This window comes from Bison bison, unplaced genomic scaffold (genome assembly GCF_000754665.1).
Source record: "Bison bison bison isolate TAMUID 2011002044 unplaced genomic scaffold, Bison_UMD1.0 scf7180017864180, whole genome shotgun sequence".
Classification (NCBI taxonomy): domain Eukaryota; kingdom Metazoa; phylum Chordata; class Mammalia; order Artiodactyla; family Bovidae; genus Bison; species Bison bison.
The window spans coordinates 3,236,085-3,255,617 of record NW_011494752.1 but is presented as its reverse complement, the minus strand read 5'-3'; the positions used below and the strand labels follow the sequence as shown (position 1 = coordinate 3,255,617).

General features: G+C 55.7%; 2 protein-coding genes across 2 annotated transcripts in view; both read left to right on the top strand.

The window, feature by feature from the left end:
- The first annotated feature begins 36 nt into the window (after positions 1–36).
- On the top strand, positions 37–7,967 carry PPP1R1B (protein phosphatase 1, regulatory (inhibitor) subunit 1B). The gene is made up of 6 exons (XM_010842665.1): positions 37–1,528; positions 1,802–1,824; positions 2,242–2,317; positions 5,448–5,645; positions 6,963–7,082; positions 7,171–7,967. The coding sequence occupies exons 1-6, from the start codon at positions 1,495–1,497 to the stop codon at positions 7,218–7,220; spliced, it is 501 nt and encodes a 166-aa protein (XP_010840967.1). The 5' UTR covers positions 37–1,494; the 3' UTR covers positions 7,221–7,967.
- Positions 7,968–8,453: 486 nt separating this feature from the next.
- The window catches only part of STARD3 (StAR-related lipid transfer (START) domain containing 3), a 25,015-nt gene continuing 13,935 nt past the window's right edge, over positions 8,454–19,533 (top strand). The window contains exon 1 of the mRNA XM_010842664.1: positions 8,454–8,594. The gene's annotated coding sequence lies outside the window, so the exon portion shown is untranslated. The remainder of the gene's footprint in view (positions 8,595–19,533) is intronic.

The window sequence follows — 19,533 nt, the reverse complement described above, 5'->3', positions numbered from 1 at the left end:
GGAGACTCCTGTAACTTTTTCCCGGGGCCTCTCACCTGATCCCGGGGCGGGAGAATCCCTGGCGGCCCCAGAGTGGGAGGACTGTCCTCTGGACCCTGCAGTGTCCTCCTTCTCTGGGGTCCCCCGGGGACCGCTGGTGTGACAACATGGTCCCCTGACCCGTTACACTGAGCGGGCCTGCGCCCGCCTGCCGCACGCTCTGGCCATCTCTCTAGTCTCACCCTGCATACCTGGGCTGGGGTCACCCGAGCTTTGTCCTAACCGCTAGATAAAGCCACAACATGGGCGGGTGGAGAGGGAAATGATTACCAGTCATCCCAGAAGCCAGAAGTCCTCACACAGACACCTGAGTCCTCTGGACAGCCTTCCTGGGCACTGGGTACCGGAGGCCTCCAAAGGTGGGGATGAGATGTGGGGCGTGATGGCGAAAGAGACATGAGTTTTGTGCAGGCGCCTCCCCCCTCCACTTAGCCATTCACTTGTTGCTGTTGTTGAGAAGCAGCTGGTACTCAACAGAGCAGTGAGAGGGGGGCCAAGGCATTTTGCAGAGAGACGGCATTGTGGTGGGGGGGGGGTGCCTGGGGGACCGGTTTGATCCCCAGCCCAAGCAGCTTTTGATCTGGAGGGCAGTGTTGGGAGATTGGCAGGGGGAGGTGGCAGTTTCAGCATAATTCACCTGGTTCTCTTTGTGCATTTCCCTGGAGCTCAAAGAGGACCTAATTAACTGACAGTTGATCTGATTGCCAAGCTAGGGGGAAGGGTGGGGGAGTTACTGGGAGTACTCAGTGCCCCCCCCCCCCACTGTTCAGCTTGGCTCATGTTCCAAGGAGGGCGACTTTGGAGGTTTTATGAGGACTGGGTGAAGAGTTCCACAGCCTGAGTGATACTGCCAAAGGGGCCCAGACCCAGGTCCCAGGCGGTCCAGGGCTCAGGTGCACATCTGAGCCTCAGGTTGAGGCTGGAGGTGCCTGCTGTTCAGGCTCAGCCTCCCTCTGCAGCTGAGTCTGGTTTCTTTGGAGCCCTTGAGCTGACCTTAGGTGGGCAGGGCCACGTGAATGCCACCTTCCACACTCAGCGTCGGGTCCTGAGGTCTGATGTCTTCATAAAGGGGAGAGGGAGGGCCATGGCAGGGGAAGATATGAAGGGAGGTGGTGGTTCTGGAGTAGCCATGGAGAGAGATGGGCATTGGCTGGCAGCCAGTGGTGGGCTTTTCTTGCCCTTCTCTGCCTTGGCATGCTGTGTGGCTTTGAGCTCTTTGCTGAAAGTCTCTGAGCCTTGGGTTTTCACCTCGGTAAAATGAGGGGGTTCGGTGAGCTCTGGAGTCCCTTTCAGCTCTGACAGTCTTTGATTCAAAGGTTCCCTGGGGACTCCAAAGCACAGTTTGTTCCCTGCTGCCTGGGTGGGGGGTGGGGAGTGGGCTGCAAGGGTCTGTCCTGCCCTGCCTTCTCCCCGTCTCTGTCTCCTCAGATCCGGCGCAGGAGACCAACCCCTGCCATGCTGTTCCGGCTCTCAGAGCACTCCTCACCAGGTGGGCCCCTTCCCTGCCCCCTAGTCCTGGCCCCACCCTAACTGTGATGCCTTCTGGGGGCCCCTGCCAAAGTCCCTTGAGTAGGAGACTGAATGGAGAATGGGGGGTTAAGGTCCAGGAGCCCAACTCCACTGGGCTCATTTATTGACCAGGCGCCTCCCAACACCGGGAAGGAAAGGGCCCAGAGACTGACTGAATTTGGGGGGAAAGTACCAATAATTCGGATTCTTTCTCTCTTCTTTTTCCTGGCTCGGTCACCGGTGGCCTCCCCAGAGGAGGAGGCCTCACCCCACCAGGTGAGTTTCCAGGGGCAGCTGGAAGGAGGGATGCCAGGCCCTTGGTGATGGGATGGAGGGGATTACTTCCCAGCTAGCTCAGGGTGCCACCCAGGAGGACATTAGCATATCAATTGGCACCTTGGTGAGAATGCCTGGTGCCAGGATACAGATCGTCCTCTACCCTTGTCTTTGCTCAGACTCAGGCTGGGCCTCCAGAATCCAGGGTCCCCGCCCTGAGCCAGGCCGTGGCTGTGGTGCCCCTCCCAAAGCCAGCAGCTGGTCTCAGCCTGGTGGGAACAGCTCTGGACCTGAGGCCGAGGCGGGACTAGCCAACGCAGCTGCCCTGGGCGGCTGGCAGGGTTGGGGGAAGGGAGTGGAGGGAGGGTTACAGGAAGGGGCTCTGTGAGCCCATTTAACCTGGCACTTCCCCGGCAGAGAGCCTCAGGAGAGGGGCACCACCTCAAGTCGAAGAGATCCAATCCTTGTGCCTACACACCCCCCTCGCTGAAAGGTACTCCCCAACCCATGGTCTGCCTGTCCCCTTGGCCCCTGGAAAGGGGCTGACACTGGGTGTGCGGGGCGGGGTGGGGGGAGTGTGGCGCTTTCGTTGATGGGGAGGGATTGTCTTGTGCGCCCATCCCAACCCCCACTTAGAGACCAATTCTTTCTTAATGTGGCCTTGGAAAAACAAGGCTCCCCGAGGCTGAAAAGGGTGGTGTGGGTCTGAAAATCAGGTTTCGGGGTTGAAAGAAAAGAGGTACGTAACAGGTAGGCCTCGACATAGAGACTCAGCCCTCTGCCGCCTCTGCAAGCATGCGCTGAACCACCTCCACCGCCTCCCCCCTCCCAGGGCACCTTCTTTGGGTCGCACCCCTTGCTCTCCCCTCCCGTTCCCAGGCCTTTTGCACAGGTCTGCACACCAATGCTGCTTCTGTTCCTGCTTTTCCTTTCAATCCCCAAAGGCAGGTCATTCCTATAGCACTCTCTTATGGAGCGCCTGGTGTATGCCAGGCCCCCCGGTAGGGGTGGAATAAGGGTAAGATCTAGCCTCAGCTCTCCTGGGGGCCTTCACCTCAAAGCATCTGGCAGAGCCACAGAGGAGAGGGGATTTGAAGGATGGATAGGAATTCAATAGGTGAGCCAGGCAGAGGGGTATTCCAGGGAGAGGGAGGAGCAGGTGTGAGATCACAGGGGGTCTTCAGGGCTGCCTGGAGACTTGGCTTCCAGCGGGGGAGCTGAGGCAGAGACACCTGGTGGAACAGGTGGGCCAGGTGGGCATGTGGGGAGGCTCCCTTCCTCACTAAGCCTTAGGATACCTTCCCACCCCCAGCTCAGCTCCAGCTCTTCTGGCCTGGCCAGCCCCCTCCTCCCATGGAGGGAGAGATGGAGGCCTGAAGGATGTGCTGAGAGCTCCGTCCTTGGGTTTAGTGAGCTCCCAACCACCGGCCGAGGTCAACAGGTGCAGCTGTCAGCCCGCCTGCCTCAGTTGGGAGCAGAGGGACTGAGGAGACGAGAGGAGAGGGGATGCGGAGACGCCAAGCGGGCGCTGGGTGTAGCTTTTGGAAGGCCTTCCGACCTGTAGGGATGTGGGGGAGGCCAGCCCCTGAAGCAGGCGTGAGGGAGGAGGTGCCATCTTCTGAGGAGAGAACATGAGAAGTCTCTCTCCTCCACACCCTGGGCTGAGTAGGGGGCAAGTGGACATGAGAGGGAAGAACCACCCTTGGACTCTTGGTTGTGAGCAAGGGGCGGGGTGGGGGGGTGTGAAGAGAACAGACCAGGGTGCTTCCCAGGCAGACTGCCTTGGCCAGAAATGTGCACCCCCATGCTCCCGGCCCTTTTGGGCTGCGACCTGGGAGAGTCTGAGTAGGGAGAGGCAGGGCCCCGGGAGGGGGCCAGGATAGGGGCTGTGCTGGGGACCTTGGAGCTTCCAAAAGGGAGACTTGAGTTGGGGGGAGTTCAGGGTCCCAGAGCTGGAGACAGAGTGAGGAGGCAGTCGGGAGGGAGGGGGGGAAGACCCCAGAGAGCCCTGAGAGGCAGGAGGCAGGCGAGGCACGAGGGAGGCTCTCACGGGGCCCTGCACAGGGCTGCACGCACCTATTGTTGTCGCTGCGGCTCACGAACTGAAGAACTGAACTCTCCTCCCCCGGCTGCTTGAGCTGCCACCTCCTCTCCTCCTTCCTCCTTTCCCCAACCCTCAGAGGACCCTTCTGAACTTCTAGGGCACTGTATGTTGTGGGTTTCGCCCCTTTCTGGGCAAAGGAAAGCCCCTGGCAGGGTTGGGGGATTGGTTGGGGGAGAAGCCTAGAGTCCGCAAGGAAGGGCAGACACCAAGTCTTGGCTTGAAGAGGGCTCTCCAAGGCCGAGCTCTTGCACTTGGCTCAAGGTGAAGCTTTGCTGAGTCCCCAAGGACAAGGCAGGGCAATTTATTGTGCTTTTATTGCCTGGGTAGTTTGCCCAGAGTTAGCAGGAAGCACCGGGTGGAGCTTGGGGCCAGATGGGGCAGCAGGCAGGCACAATACACCCTCTGTGCCTGTCCCCGAGTTGGCAGGAGAGCCAGGCCCTGCTCCCTGTACAGGAGGTTTCCAGCCTGGATCTACCCCCTCGGGCTTTTTGAGGGGAGGGGCTGCCTGCGGATTAGGAAGCAGCTGTAGCAACCCCAGCCCCTAGCCCTTCAGCATCTGGTCTCTGGGCCTCGAGTAACCCGAACGCTCCAAAATCCCACCAGCTCCCGGCCCCCTGCTGCCTCTGCCCTGGCCACGCCTCCCAGGGTCCCCTTCGCCCCTCCCTTTCTCCCAGAGTCCTCCAGCCCTGGCCCTTTTCTCTGAACCCCCTCGTCCTTTCCATCTTTTGGAAACTTCTCTCCAGCTGCCCACACTGTTCCCTTCCTAGGTCCTATCCCAGCAGGCCTTGGTGGTGTTGGGGGGGTGGGTGGTGGTTGCCGCTTTCTAGGTCACTGCACAGGGAGCTGAAGCTTGGGGATGTGGGTCAAGATTGTGGGGGCCGTGTCTGAGCAGGCTGCATCCCCAGGCAAGGACGTCACTGGCTGCAGACTGTTGTGTCCTCAGTCTCAGAGCTGTTCCTGCCTCTTAGAGCCTGGGGCAGGGGTGTGTGGAGTAGCATCTGTGATGGAGCAGTGCCAGGGAGTGGGGACCAAGCCCAGTATGGGGTGGCAGGCAGGATCCGGGTGAGCGGTGAGCAGGCTGGGCATTCCCCTAGAAACTGAAAGGGACAAATGCCCCGGGGCCCGGCCCACCAGTCCAGTACCTTCTCCAGGGGCTGTAGCTGGTAGACAAGCTCCCCCAGCCAAGGAATGTTAAGCTGTTGCTGTGCCCGCCTGGTCTTGTCCAGCTTGGCACCCTATGGCGTGGGGAGATGCCTGGGGCTGGCCTCTGGGGCCCAGCATCTTTGGACAGCTTAAGAGCCAAACAGGATCAAGAGTCTACCCCCTGCTGCTTCTGCCCTGGTTTGGCCCCCAGCAGGCTGACCAGCAGCCTGTATTGTTTGAACTAGACCCCTGCAGGGGTGAGCTCTGCCCCAGGCCCCCAGGAAGGAGGCTGAGGGTTGGGCCACGTGCCTCTCCTGTGCTGTGGGCTGCTTCTCGGGCCTGGCTGACCCGTGCCTTCCTGGTCCCCCTGTGCTAGCCGTCCAGCGCATTGCTGAGTCTCACCTGCAGTCCATCAGCAACCTGGGTGAGAACCAGGCCTCGGAGGAGGAGGATGAGCTGGGGGAGCTGCGGGAACTGGGCTACCCAAGAGAGGAAGAGGAGGAGGAAGAGGAGGAGGATGAAGAGGAGGAGGAGGACAGCCAGGCGGAAGTCCTGAAGGGCAGCAGGGGGTCTGGTAAGCGGAAGGGGCTGTGAAGCCTGAGTTTCACCAATCATGGGCTTGGGTGGGGTCCTCCTTGAGTGTCCTGGGACACCCCCTCCCACTTTACAATTTCTCCCACATGTAAAGGGCCTTCTCACTCTCTCACCCCACAGGATGCCTCACACTCAGCCTTACCTGACACCTGGGCTGTTCCCATCCTTGACTCCGTTGCTCTCCCTATCAGGTTTTCCCTAGTAATTCCTCTCTTCCCTAAAAATTAAGGCAAGGCTACATGAGGTTTGAGGCTAGACCCAAGAAAGGACTTCCCATCCATGGCCGTTGGGAGGTGTAAAGAGATCAGGGATAGAGGACTAAGAGTGTCCAGGGCCCCCATTGCCTGCATTTCTGGATACAGGATGTGGTCTCTGCTGGGAGACACAGGACTGGTTGATACCTTCTCTCCAGGAACCTGTGGTTCTCTCCCTCTTTTCTAATTTCCTAGGCTGGAGGTGAGAGGGTGCCCTCTAGTGTCTGGATGGAGAATCTAGGATTCAAGAACCAACCCACTTGTCTGCACCTCCAACCCCAACTGCCTGGGAAGAGAGAGGCCAGTGAGGGGCCTAAGACCGACACAGAAGGCCTCAGAGCTAGAGACCCCAGATCCCAAAATCTACACAGCCGGGTCCCAAGACCCAAAGAATTCCTAGGCAGGAAGATCTCAGCCCCTCCCAGGGCTATTTTTTCCTGGCCACTTCTCACCCTCTGAATGCACATTCAAATGTTTTGGTCCCATTATTTATGGGGATGAAAAATAACCAACCATCCCTCCTTACAGTGTCCACTCTTTGCACCCTGCCTCAAAATAGCATAGGCCTCTGCTCTGTATTGGCAGTGGGGGCATCAGATGTGGGAGCAAAAGCTTCAGCTGGAAGAGCTGAATTGATTCCCACTGACACCACCGGAACAGGTGAAGAGGAGGTGAGAGGAGACTGTTCTCTCAGGAGAGCGGCAAGGCAGTGGGTCAAACGGCAAGATGACCAAGGAACAAATATCAGTTGCCACCCAGCCTGGAGTGGCTCCTAGGTGCTGGTACTGGGTGTTAACTATTATCTTATTTAAGGCAGTCTACAGAACTTCCCTCCTACCAGCCCCTTCAGAGAGGTAACAATGACTTATCTAAGACATGTGGTTAGTTGCTGGAGGCACTGTCTTAGTCCAGTGCTCACTCCACTCCACTGTGACACCCTCAGAAAGCTTGGTCTCAGCCAGCAGCTGGACTTGGCTCATGTTCTAGGACAGCCAGCTGGATACTCAGAGCTCGTGTTTTTATCCCTTCTTTCCTGTCCCCAGCTGGGCAGAAGACAACTTATGGCCAAGGTCTGGAGGGTCCCTGGGAGCGCCCGCCTCCTCTGGATGGGCCCCAGAGAGACGGAAGCTCTGAGGACCAAGTGGAAGACCCAGCATTGAATGGTGAGACTTGGGAGTGGGGGGCTGAGGAAGCAGGGCTGGGATCTTGGTGGGCATAGCCAGGCCCTAAATCCCTCTGCTTGCTTTGCAGAACCCGGGGAGGAGCCACAGCGCCCTGCCCACCCTGAGCCTGGCACATAGGCACCCAGCCCTGCATCTCCTGGAAGGAAGTGGGAGGAGGCATTGATGTTCTCCAGAAACCCATTCTGTTCACACCCTATTTTGTACCCTGCTTCTCACTTGCTAGGGCTGCGGCTTCTGACTTTTAGAAGACTAAGGCTGGTCTGTGTTTGCTTGTCTGCCCAACTTCGGCTGATGCCCAGAGTCCCTGGGCACTTGCTGCCTGATGCCTACCCCTGCCAGTCATTCCCCCATACACCCAGCAGGAGGTGGGATGGGAGAGCTTGCATTGGGAAATCCAGTAAATGGGGGACAAAGATTCATCCTTCACAATTCTACTCCCTAGACCCTCTCCCCTGGGCGTAGGAAACCCACAGGGCCGGACCCTAAGATCTGGGGAAAAGGGATACTGAGAACTTGTAAGTGCCCATAGATCTTTCTCCATCCCCTGGGCAATTCCAAGTCATCACCCCTTCACTGCCTTCTACCAGGGCCCAGAATTCAGGCATCTTTTCCACGGCCTCAGCTTTTGGTAAATCTTCCCCTTATCACCTGCTTCCCAGCCTGGGTGCCTGGAAGATGGACTGGCAGAGACTGCTTTGCTGCATTTTATGTGTGCTTTGATGCCAGGAATGCCACCTAGTATAATAAGTCCTTAGGGGGGCACATGGTGGGGGAGCCAAGCTCTCCTTGTCCTCCAGCTGCTCTGTCCCCTTCCCCTCTTCCCTGACTCCCGGCCTGAACCTGTAATAAATCTTTGTAAATAACTGTGCTGAGACTTCTCTTTCAGGGGAAAGGAGAGGGAGGAGGTAACAGGTTTCCCTATGTGGTGGTCATCCAAGAGTCAGGTCCTCGACCCCAGTGTCCAGTCCTCTAACTTGGAGCCTTGACTGCAGACAAGCTCCAAACCCTTTTGGGGAAGACCTTAGGAGTTCTAGATCCCGGTAAGGATGGCTGAAAGTGGGTGGGGGAGAGGAGTCCTTCAAGAGTAATTGAAATCCTACAAAGGACCCGTCCCCACCCCTCTCCCCACAGGCCTCCCCTGGGGAAGACCCTTTTTTCTCCATAGTGCCAGGCTTTCGTGGCCCAACAAGGATGATGTCTCTGGGCTTCTTTCCAATCCCCGCTACCGTTAGGAAGCTCTTTTCAAGCCTAACTTTGGCTTCAGTCCCCACTTCCGGACTTCGGGGGGTGGGGCCCGAGGGCTTGGGGGCGGGGCTGAGGGGAAGGGGCGGGGCTGCAGTCCTACGCACGTCCCGGATCGCTCTCGGGGGCGGACTCAGTGGCGGAAGTGGCGTCGGGAGATCTCTTTCCGCTCGGAGGCGCTGCTGGGGCGGTGGAGTCAGATTGCGGTTGCGGGTAGGAAGAGCTGGGGTCGTGGCTGACATGGAGCAGGTGGGTCCGCAAGAGGTCACTGGGACCAGGTGGTGGTACAAGGGCTACGTCTTGCCAGCGGATCCCGTCTCCCTAGCGGGTGTCCGTTCGTGGTTCCGTCCGACCCTTCCCACACCCCCTGCTCCCCACGTTCCGCCCCCTTCCTCAGCTCCGCCCCCTTCCTCAGCTCCGCCCCCTTCCTCAGCTCCACCCCGCGCGAGGTTAAGGGGTCTCCTGCGCTGACAGTCCGCGGCCCCACCCACTCGAAAGAGTCCAGGAAGGGCGTCCCGGATCGCCCTCCAAAGCTTTTCTTTTCACTGTGAGGGGGTGGTGTCTGGGTATTAAGAGCAAGAACTGGATATGGGGAGGTGTCAGGGTTAAGAAGGCAATGGCACCCCACTCCAGTACTCTTGCCTGGAAAATCCCATGGATGGAGGAGCCTGGTAGGCTGCAGTCCATGGGGTCGCTAAGAGTCGGACACGACTGAGCGACTTCACTTTCACTTTTCACTTTCATGCATTGGAGAAAGAAATGGCAACCCACTCCAGTGTTCTTGCCTGGAGAATCCCAGGGATGGGGGAGCCTGGTGGGCTGCCGTCTATGGGGTCATACAGAGTCGGATACGACTGAAGTGACTTAGCAGTAGCAGTAGCAGGGTTAAAAATGAGCAGGAAAATATCTGCAAGTTCCTGTAGGTCTCCGTCTCACTGTCATCCGGGCTCCCTCAAGTTCCTTGGGAAATGGCAGTGAATGACTTCTTAATGGACATCAGAAGGGCTCTTTGATATCTTTCTTGAGTTCTTAAAGGTGCATAACACCAGTGACACTAACTCGTAATTGATATAGTGGATATGTGCCCCTTCCCCCCGTTTTGGCTTCCTCCGCGTCAGCTTCCCCTTATTTTCTTCCTACTCCTCTGACTGCAGAAGTACCGTTTCACAATCTCTTCTTGCCCAGCCCCTTATTCTGTACACTTAATCTGGATGGTCTCATCTACTCTCATGGTTTCAGCTTTGTGTCCGTTTGTGTTCAGTGGCTCAGTCGTGTGTAACTGTGACCTCTTGGACTGTAGTTCTCCAGGCTCCTCTGTCAATGGGGTTATCCCAGGAAGAATACTGGAGTGGGTTGCCATTTCCTCCTCCAAGGACTGAACCTGAGTGTCCTGCGGCTCCTGTATTGGCAGGTGGATTCTTCTTTACCACTGAGCCACCTGGGAAGCCTGGCTTCAACTTTAGGATACCAGAAAGGCACCCAGATCTCCAGCTTCAGCCAAGCCCCTCCCTGGAGCCTCAGGCTTGGCCATCCAGCTACCAGTTGGATGGCTCTACTTCAGCTGCCACTCAGTCTGTCTGAACTCAAATTTATCTTGTCCCCTGCAGATTCATTTGTTCTCAACTACCCCATCCTAGCCAGAAACCTGAGAATTATCTTATACTTCCTCTTTTTTCTCAGTTCTCATATCTAAGAGGTGACCTAGTCCAGTAACTTCCTAACATGCTTCGCACATGGTCCCATGCCTCTGACTCTGTTGTCAGCACCTTGTCGATATGTTTCTCACCAGGATGATTGCGGTGACTGAACTTCCAGTTCACGGCCGCCTGCAACCCAGTGTCCCAACTGTAACTCTTGTGGTCCTTGAAAAAGATGTCTCATAATGTCACTTCCTTGCTTACAACCCTTGAATGGTTTCCCAGTGCCTATGGGAAAGGCTGAATCTTTAGCACAGATTACACGGCTCTCTCTCCTACCCTATGTGTACCCTGAGGTCCAATAATATGACATTGCAGGATGTGCTTGCCCACACCTTGCCATTTTGTGTCTCCATGGCTTTGCATGCACCAGCCCCACTGCCTAGAAAGTCCCTTTTCCTCTTATCTGCTGCCTACCTTCTACTTGACCTTTAGTGCTCTGCTCAGGCAGCATCACCTCTGGATCACCGCCCCTGCCCAAGGCTAAATATTGTCCCATCTGAGTCCCTGCAGCACCCTGTCCATAATAGCCTGATGATGAAGGATACAGACTCATGAACTGGACTTCCTGGGTCCCAGGACTATCTTATGATATTGATGAAGGCAGAGCTTCAGTTTCGTTTGGCAAATGGAGATAGTTCTGTGCCTATTTGGTACAGTTATCGTGGATTAAATGAAATAGTGTATGTTTAGGGCTTAAAACGGTGAGCACAGGCATGCTCAGTAAATCAGTGTTAACTATTATTACTGTTTACATAAGAAGGATAAAGAACAGTGATTCTGATTTTTAATTTTATCAACTGCTTGAGAATAGTTGATGTGGCTTCTCATTCTGTCTCAGAGCTGCAAAGCCTGACTCTTTGTCAGTAAATAAAATGCTGGGGTAGAGAGCATTAGGGGCAGGATCTGGGTGAGGATTCAAAATAGTAGAAGACCTAGATCCCATGTCATTCTGCTCAGGAAATGAGTCTGGAAATGGATAAATGTTAGAGGCCAGGCTGGTGGCTCAGAGGTTAAAGTGTCTGCCTCCAATGCGGGAGACCCGAGTTTGATCCCTGGGTTGGGAAGATCCCCTGGAGAAGGAAATGGCAACCCGCTCCAATACTCTTGCCTGGAGAATCCCATGGACGGAGGAGCCTGGTAGGCTACAGTCCACAGGGTTGCAAAGAGTCAGACAGGACTGAACGACTTCACTTTCACTTTCAAGCATGAGTTCTAGAGAAATGTACACAGAACTCTGGGAACCCAAGGAAGAAAAAGGCTAAGAGTAACTTCCCAGAGAAGCTGACAGTTAGGGGCCCTCGGTGAGAGAATGAGTACCAGCAGGAGGCAGAGACCTGGGTGGGCTCAGAGAAAGGAAAGCTATATCCTCCAGTTGGAGAGCTCCTTCAGGGGAGGGGGCTGAGGTGGGCATGAGGGCAGATTCCTTTCTTCACCTGGCTGCAAAGAAGTATCCCCTCGGGTTAGGAGCCTGCAGAGACCATGCCCTGGGGAGGTCTGGAGGCTTGGTACCCATGTTTGGGGGCAGGGCCCTAGGGGTAAGGTCAGCACGCATGCCTGTGGGCTGGGCCTGTGTTTTAAACCAGATTCTGGGCTTCTGTTCAAGCCCGGAGTGCCCATCTTCCTTGCCTCCGGCTGATAGATGCAGAGGCCTGGGTCAGATGGCTCCTCCTCCCTGTGGCTTTCCTGACCTCCCCCACTCTAGCCTGGGTCAGATGCTCCTTTCTCTGGGAGCCCACAGTCCTTTGTTCACCCCTCCCTGAAAGTGCTGATTGCAGCGTGGCACTGTGCCTTTATCTGTCAGCCTCCCTTCCCAGACGTGGACCCCCTGAGTGAATATCCCCAGCCAACACAGTGGCTGGCACGCTGTAGGCTCTCAGTTTACCTGCTGTGGGAAACCGAGCTCTCCGACACTCTGACTTGTTTGGGGAAAAGGGTGTGGGTGAGACCAAAAATTGTGTACATTTGACAGCTCACACTTGTTGCATTCAACGACAGAGGTTGTTGGCCCCGTTTTACAGACAGAGAAGCTGAGATTTGGGAGGTGAGGTCAGGTTCACTCAGCAGGAACTGTCTTCTGACTCCAGGTCTACAACCATGTCCCAGAAACTGCCCTGGGCTCCCAGTCCCCAAAGGGACAGCTGCCACATCAGTGGGACGAGGGACAAGGGAGGTATACCATCCTGCCTGTTGTATGTTCCTCTGAGCTTTTTCTGCCTGGGAAGGGGCTGGTCAGGGCCAGTGCTGGGAGGAGTCTGTTCTGAACCACCCCCGCCCCTGCAGGGCCCTTCTGTCACCTAGGCTCATAGGACTGAGATTGCCCTGGAAGATGGACCAGCCCTTTCCAAACTGACCTTGAGAACTCAACCTCATTAGTCCTGTTTTATCCAACAGCACCGATGGGGCCTGACTCACCAGCCCTTGAGTAGGCTGGGGTCATAGAGTCACAGAGCTGGGGACATCTCTGACATTTAATAGGGCCTGGCGTGTGGAGGGAGCTGAAGGGCTGAGTCAATCTCAGTTTGATAGGATTTTCCAGTAAGTGAAAGTGAAAGAAAGAAAATGAAAGTGAAGTCGCTCAGTTGTGTCTGACTCTTTGTGACCCCATGGACTGTAGCCCACCAGGCTCCTCTGTCCATGGGATTTTCCAGGCAAGAGTCCTGGAGTAGGTAGCCTTTCCCTTCTCCAGGGGATCTTCCCAACCCAGGGATCAAACCTAGGTCTCCCGCATTGCAGGTGGATTCTTTACTGAGTCACAAGGAAAGCCTGTAAACTGTACTTCAGAACTTCCTGGGGCTAGGGCAGTGTGGGAGCGTTCCATGATGAATACAGTTTCTGTTTTGGCTTGACTGGGCCCTGTTCACTTCCTCAGAAGGAAAAGGGAAAGAGCCTGGCTTGGCCTCTGAGATCTTACTTGTCACTGCTGCTGTGTCCTGGGTTCTTTAGGGGCATAGTTCCCTGCTTTTCCAGGGAACTTCCCAAGCCATCTGGGTGGGGCACAGTAGAGACTAGGAAGCCAGCTGTGCTGAGGCTGATGGCATAGGTCACCGATCCCTGAACTACAGGAGAGCCTAATATGTAACATCCTGGGTCAGCTCCCTGAGATCAGGGCCCATCCTACCATCCAGCAGTACTGATGGACCCTCAGTTTGGGCAGAATGCCGTGCTGCATGTGCCTGGCCCAGGGCCCTGCCTCTAACACTGTTCCCGTGGCCGCTGATAGTAGTCGTGCTGCTGCTGCTGCGAAGTCGCTTCAGTCGTGTCCAACTCTGTGCGACCCCACAGACGGCAGCCCAGCAGGCTCCCCCGTCCCTGGGATTCTCCAGGCAAGAACACTGGAGTGGGCTGCCATTTCCTTCTCCAATGCAGGAAAGTGCAAAGTGAGAGTGAAGTCGCTCAGTCGTGTCCGAGTCTTAGCGACCCCATGGACTGCAGCCCACCAGGCTCCTCCATCCATGGGATTTTCCAGGCAAGAGTACTGGAGTGGGGTGCCATTAATTAAGCACAGGCACATTGCAGCTGTTGTTTCTAATTCTTTCAATAGCTCTGTGATGTGGACACTCTACCATCCCTGTTTTACAGATGAGAAGACTGAGTTTCAGAGAGACTCAAAGGCCCACGGAGTAATAAAGAATGGCCTTTGGCTTTTGACTCCAGGTCTCCTGACCAACCCCCAAATCTACGCACTTTCCCTTATTCCAGGGTGATCCATAGGCCAGTGAACCTACTTGACATGTGCATGACCTGAGCCTCAAGGGCTCGAGGAGAGATGAGTTTGAGGCTAAAGTCTAGGGGTGGGGATTGAAGTGCTGAGCCAGGGTCCCGAGATCTGGGCTTGGGGAAGCCTGAGCTGAGAGTGAGGTTTGTCCAGGAGGCAACTTTTGAACTGGTCTCTAAAGACTTAAGAGTTCCTCCCAAGGGAACTGGAGGTATGAAGGGAGACCCAACTGGCCATGGTGTATCCTGGGAACAGCCAGTGGCTCGAGAGTATTGGGGGAGGCGTGTCAATCCCATCACAAGAGCGGAGTGGTGGGGACCCTCGCTATCCTAGGGATTTAAACCTGCACCCAGGCCTTTCCCTGTGAGTCTGGGTTCAGAGAAGAGGAGGGGAGCAGTCACCCTGCTTGAGGCTGCGTGGGAAACCAGTCCTCCCCCTTGCCTGCTGGTGGAGGAAGGGCCCAGGCTCTGGGTAACACGAGACTCCAATGAGGGTGGAGTCCAGTTCAGCAGAGGCTGGTTTGGTGGGGCCGCTCCTCCAGGATTGGGTGTGAGTGTGTGCAGGAGCACCTGTACATGTGATGCTGCGGTCGTTCAGCACACTTCTTCAATATTTGCTGTGAGACTGGTGCCGGAACCAGATATGCAGCCGTGAGCAGGCAGGGTGTCCCTGATCCGGTGGGAGAAGACAGGCAGGAAGCAGATCAGTAAACATATAATGTCTGCGGTGAAGAAGGAAGCAGGGTGAGGGGATGCAGGCTGGGGCTGAATAGAGGGTTCAGGGAAGGCCTCTCCAGTGAGAGGGAACATTGCAGAGACCAAGGGGAGGAAATCCCGACACGACAGCAGGAGCAAGGGTCCTGGGGTAGGAGCATGCTGGATGTGTCCACAGGGCAGTGTGGCTGGAGCAGAAGGCACCAGGGGAGGAGGAGGCTTGTAGGCCAGGACGGGGACTTTGGCCTTTACTGTAGGGGAGCTGAGGCTGTTGGAAGTTTGGGATGTCGAGGAGGTGCAGCCTGACGTTTATTGTGGTCCCTCTGTCTGCCGTATTGAAACAGACTTGGGACCAGGGCAAGGAGGCAGTCAGGAAGCTGTAGTAAATGTGAGATCGTGGCTCAGGCAGGGTGCTGTTAGTGGTGAGCAGTGGCGGATACTGGCTGGACTTGGAAGGATTTGTTCATGGTTCGGATGTGGAGGGGAAGGTGCTGAGCTCTCTACAGGCTCTGGCTATTAAACTCTTTCGGGTCTTTTGACACCTCGCTCCCCACAGGGCCTGAAGGTGGCCACATTTAGGTTTAGCCCAGCACTAGGGGAAGCCCACGTGCCCCTGGGATCAACTCCGCCCTGTCCAGGCTGTGGGCAGGCCTCTCCAAGCTTCAGTCTTGTCACCTCTACAGCTTCTGGCAACGCATGCCAGGAGTGAAGGAGAGGATGTCTGCAGGGGGCCGGCGGGGCCACTGCCAGCCCGGATTGCTTTCTTCTGGCCCGTCTGGATCATGCACAGGCCTGTTTGGTCTGCTGTCCTCCTTCCCTGAGCCAGCTTCCTCCCAGGCTGGCCAGTGGCAGAACACAACCCGAGGCCAGCCTCTTCTGCACACAGAGCCTCTGTCTGCTGCCCGTCTGTGGATTCTCCATGAACCTGGGCATCAGCAGAGTCTCAATCCAGAGCAACCCCAGCCCTGGCCTGAAGCCATCCCACAGAGGCTGTCAGAACTCGAGACTGTTTCCACCTAAGATGATACAGGGGTCATGTTAGCTAACCCTTCCACAGCAGTCACTCTTTTTTGGGGACTGTTCTGGGTCCTTATGTGTAAAAAGTTGCCTAAACCTTGTAATACCTCTAAGAAGCAGATACTACCATTACCCCATTTTATAGAGAAGAAAATCGAGGCACAGAGAGGTTCAGTGACTAGTAAGGTGGGAATCCGGGCTTCCCCGGTGGCTCAGTGGTAAAGAACCCACCTGCAATGCAGGAGTCACAGGAGACCTAGGTTCAATTCCTCGGTGGGGACGATCCCCTGGAGGAGGATGTGACAACCTACTCCGGTATTCTTGCCTGGAGAATCCCATGGACAGGGGAGTGTGGCATGCTGCAGTCCGCAGGGTCACAAAGAGTTAGACATGACTGAAGCGACAGCACGCTCGTGCATACAAGGTGGGAATCCAGGGTGGGGCACGTGTTTTGAGCCCACGTCTACTGCCCCCTTGGCCTGGGGAGAGGGTTTGGAGATGCCGTACTGCTCTGAGGTGAGAATCGTTTTTGGACATAGATGGGGTGTTCGTCTGCTCGGGGTCACAGAGCCTAGCTGGTGGAGGGAGCTCTATCTGGAACTTGTGTAGGTTGGCCTGACATTCCGTGGGAAGCTGGGCAGAGGAGAAGGGGAGAGGCCCACAGAGGCGGCGGCGGCGGCGGCCATGGCTCCTGTCTATGCAGCCCTTACTCTGTGACATCAGGGGCTGTTCTCCGTGCTCTCCATGCACAGCTGTCTCCTCTGATCCACTAGGCGCCCCAGGGTCAATACAGGTATCCCCCAGTCCCCGTTTCCAGGTGCAGCCTCGGAGTCTTGCCAAGTGAGTGACAGACATAGGCGCATTGCAGACTTGCTTTGGTCAGGAAATGTCAGCCAGAGACTGGCAGAGAGATGGTTGGAGCCTCCAGCCCAGGGTGTGACTGAGGCCTGGGAAGAGCCCTGTCTGTGCCCCAGCCACCTAAGAACTGGAAATGGAGCCCTGGGGGAGGTTGGGGGGTCAGGCACCAGTGGGAAGAGGTAGCATCAGAGGTCAGTCCGGGCTTCCCCCCAGAGCCTGTGCAGGGAGCCAGGACACCCCCCGCCCACCTCCCCAGGAGCACACGCTTGCCTGGAGCCTCTGTAACTTGGCCCATAGCTCACACAAAGGAGGAAGCCTGGGCTGAAGCCTTGGACAGCTTACTCTGGGTCATCTGGCACGTGAACTGTGGAGCTCAGATTTGAACTCAGGCCTTTGGGGGCAGTTTATTACACATCACTGTTGTGTGTAAGCCCCCACCCCCCCACACCGCACACCTCTCACCTGAATGGCCTTGCCCACCCGCTTGCTCCATCTCCACCCTCACCAGCCAAACACCAGCCATCCTTCCCCTAACACTTCTCTAAATGCCTGTGGGGCAGCAATCATTGGTAGCAATCACAGATGGGAGATGCTGCCTTTTATTGTGGGAAAGCATGCACAGCATAACATTTGCCATTTTAGCCACTTTTAAGTGGACAGTTCTGTGGCACTAAGTATATTATCATTCCCCTTATTTAATGCAACTGAAGAAGCTGATTCTCAGAATGTTCTGTTTGCCCCAGTCGCAAGACTGGTGAGGGTGGACCGAGAGTCAAACCCCAGCCTCAGAGGTACCAGCTGCCTGCTGTCATCTGCTGAGTGGGGACCCACCCGAAAGCTTCTGCTGCCCCCGGGCTAGCGTTTCCTGGGGCCAGTCAGAGAAGGCCTGGAAGTGGGCGTGAGGGGCCCCCAGAGCTTTCCCTGTGCCCAGAGACCTGCCTGGCCTCCTCCTCCCGACCCCTCTTACCCTTCTGACCCAGGATGAGAAAAACCACCAGTTCCCCCCCCCCCACCACCACCCCACTCTCTCCAAGCAGCTGAGCTTCCACAAGCACGTCAGGTGTCACGTCTGCAGTCAGCCCAGGCCGACTTCTTCACGCCACACGTGCTGCTCCCCTCCTGACACCTCTGAAGGTGCTGGGGAGGGGCTGGTGACGGCAGGCGGTGGGCTTGGCAGGGGGACGCTGCTCCCAGGGGGCTGGGTGGCAGCCCTGCCGCCCCCAGCCTCCTGACGCTTGTTCCTGCCTCCCCTGTCGGGAGGGTGGAGGCCAGTCCGCCCTGTAGGCAGCTGCCTCCATCCTCCCGGGCCAGTGTTCTGGGGACTGTTGAGAGCAGTTCTAGGCCAAGGTGGTTTTCATATCTGGAGCTGGCAAGTGGTCTCATGGAACTCAAAACTTTTCAACGTCATCTGAATTGAGTTTTTCAAACCACACCCATGGAGGTTCCTCAGGGTGACCCCGGATGGAGTTTGAGGGAAGGCTGACTTGTGGGGCTCTCTGTGGCCACATCCTATGGCAGGACCTATACAGTCCTGTTTTTATCCATTTTATTTATCTGCTGTCTGCACTGCGAAGCTTGCGGCATCTTAGTTCCCCAGCCAGGGACTGAACGTGCACCCTTGGCCATGAAGGTCTTAACCCCTGAACCATCAGGGGATTCCCAGTTTTTATCTGTTTTCTTTTTTTTTTAATTAATTTATCTTTTAATTTAAGGATAATTGCTTTACAGAATTGTGTTGGTTTCTGCCAAACATTAACATTTATGTTTTTTTTTTTAATTAAAAAATCATTTTATTTTAAATTGGAGGATAATTACAATATTTTGGTGGTTCCTACTATACATCAGTATGGACCAGATGTATAAACGTGTCCCCTTCCTCTTAAACCTCCCTTCCACCTCCCTTCCCACCCCACCCCTCTGGGATGTCAGGAGCACCAGTCCTCGCTGCATCGCACAGCAAGCTCCCACTGGCTGGCTGTTTTGTATGTGGTCGTGTGTACTACTGCTCTCTTTTAGCACTGCTCTCTCAAGTCATCCCAGCCTCTTCCTCCCCTGCTGTGATTATGAGTCTGTTCTTTATGTTTGCATCTCCTTTGCTGCCCTGCAAATATATCTGTTTTATATATTGAGATCCTAGGTAAGGTTTTTTGGTTGATGTTAAGTTTCTCTTAAAAGGGTTTTTTTTTTTTTTTTTTTTAACGGACCTTTTTCCTGGAGGTTCAAGAGGGAAGGGACATATGTATACCTATGGCTGATTCATGTTGATGTTTGACAGAAAACAGCATAATTCTGTAAAGCAATTATCCTTCAATTAAAAAATAAATACTTTTTTTCTTTTTTTAATGGACCGTTCTCCCAGATAGGGAAATGGAGGCTTGCTAAGAAGGACTTGCCCAAAGTTTTTCAGGTCAGATGGCTGCCCCTGAACTCATTCACCTCTTCCAGCTCTTGCTTATTTGGATGCTGAGTTTCTTTCACGGAGGAGGGTGACGCAGAACCCTGCCCTCTCTGACTGTTGGCCGGAAGCCCTCACCCCTGCTGCAGAGCCCCCTGTGCTTGGCTCCCTCACCTGCCGCACCCCCCGCATTGGCAGCTCTCTCGGGCTCCCCCAGCACCTCTGCTCTCGGCCCCCCTCTGTGTCTCTCACTTCCACATGGTCGTCTGGGTGTGTGAGTGTCAGTGCTGTTGTACGCCAAGTGTGTCTCACAGCCAAGCTGCTGCCACCCAGGTCCTGTCCCCAGAAGGGGAGGGAGAAAGCCAGGGGGCAAGACTAGACAGACCCGGGAGCAGACAGGGAGTGGGGAAGCCACAGCACCCTGCAGTGAGACGGGGAAGGGGGAGAAGGTGAAGGCAGGTAGGAAAGGAGAGAGAGACACATAAGAGAAAACCAGAGAGTAATCTGATGGGGGTGGAGAGACAGTCGCAGATGGGAGAGAAGTGGAGAGGAAGACCCAGAGAGGGGGCGGAATAAAGACAGACGTGGGAGGGGGTACAGAGACACTTCCAAAGAATGGTGAAGAGGTAGCTTGTGAGAGAGACAGGAGAGAGGAGAGATGGAGACAGGTCTGGCAGAAGACGAGCAGGCTATTAGAGACAAGGAAATGTCACCCGCCCTGGGGCTGCGGCTGTGTCATAGTGAGGGATGCTGAGCGTAGAGTCTGACACCAGATCTGGCTGATAGATGT

Excerpts from the sequence above, each read along its gene's own strand:
- PPP1R1B (XM_010842665.1), top strand. The coding sequence starts at position 1,495 with ATGCTGTTCCGGCTCTCAGAGCACTCCTCACCAG. Across the intron at positions 1,529-1,801 it reads CTCAGAGCACTCCTCACCAG|AGGAGGAGGCCTCACCCCAC; the intron begins GTGGGCCCCTTC and ends TGGCCTCCCCAG. Across the intron at positions 2,318-5,447 it reads CACACCCCCCTCGCTGAAAG|CCGTCCAGCGCATTGCTGAG; the intron begins GTACTCCCCAAC and ends CCCCTGTGCTAG.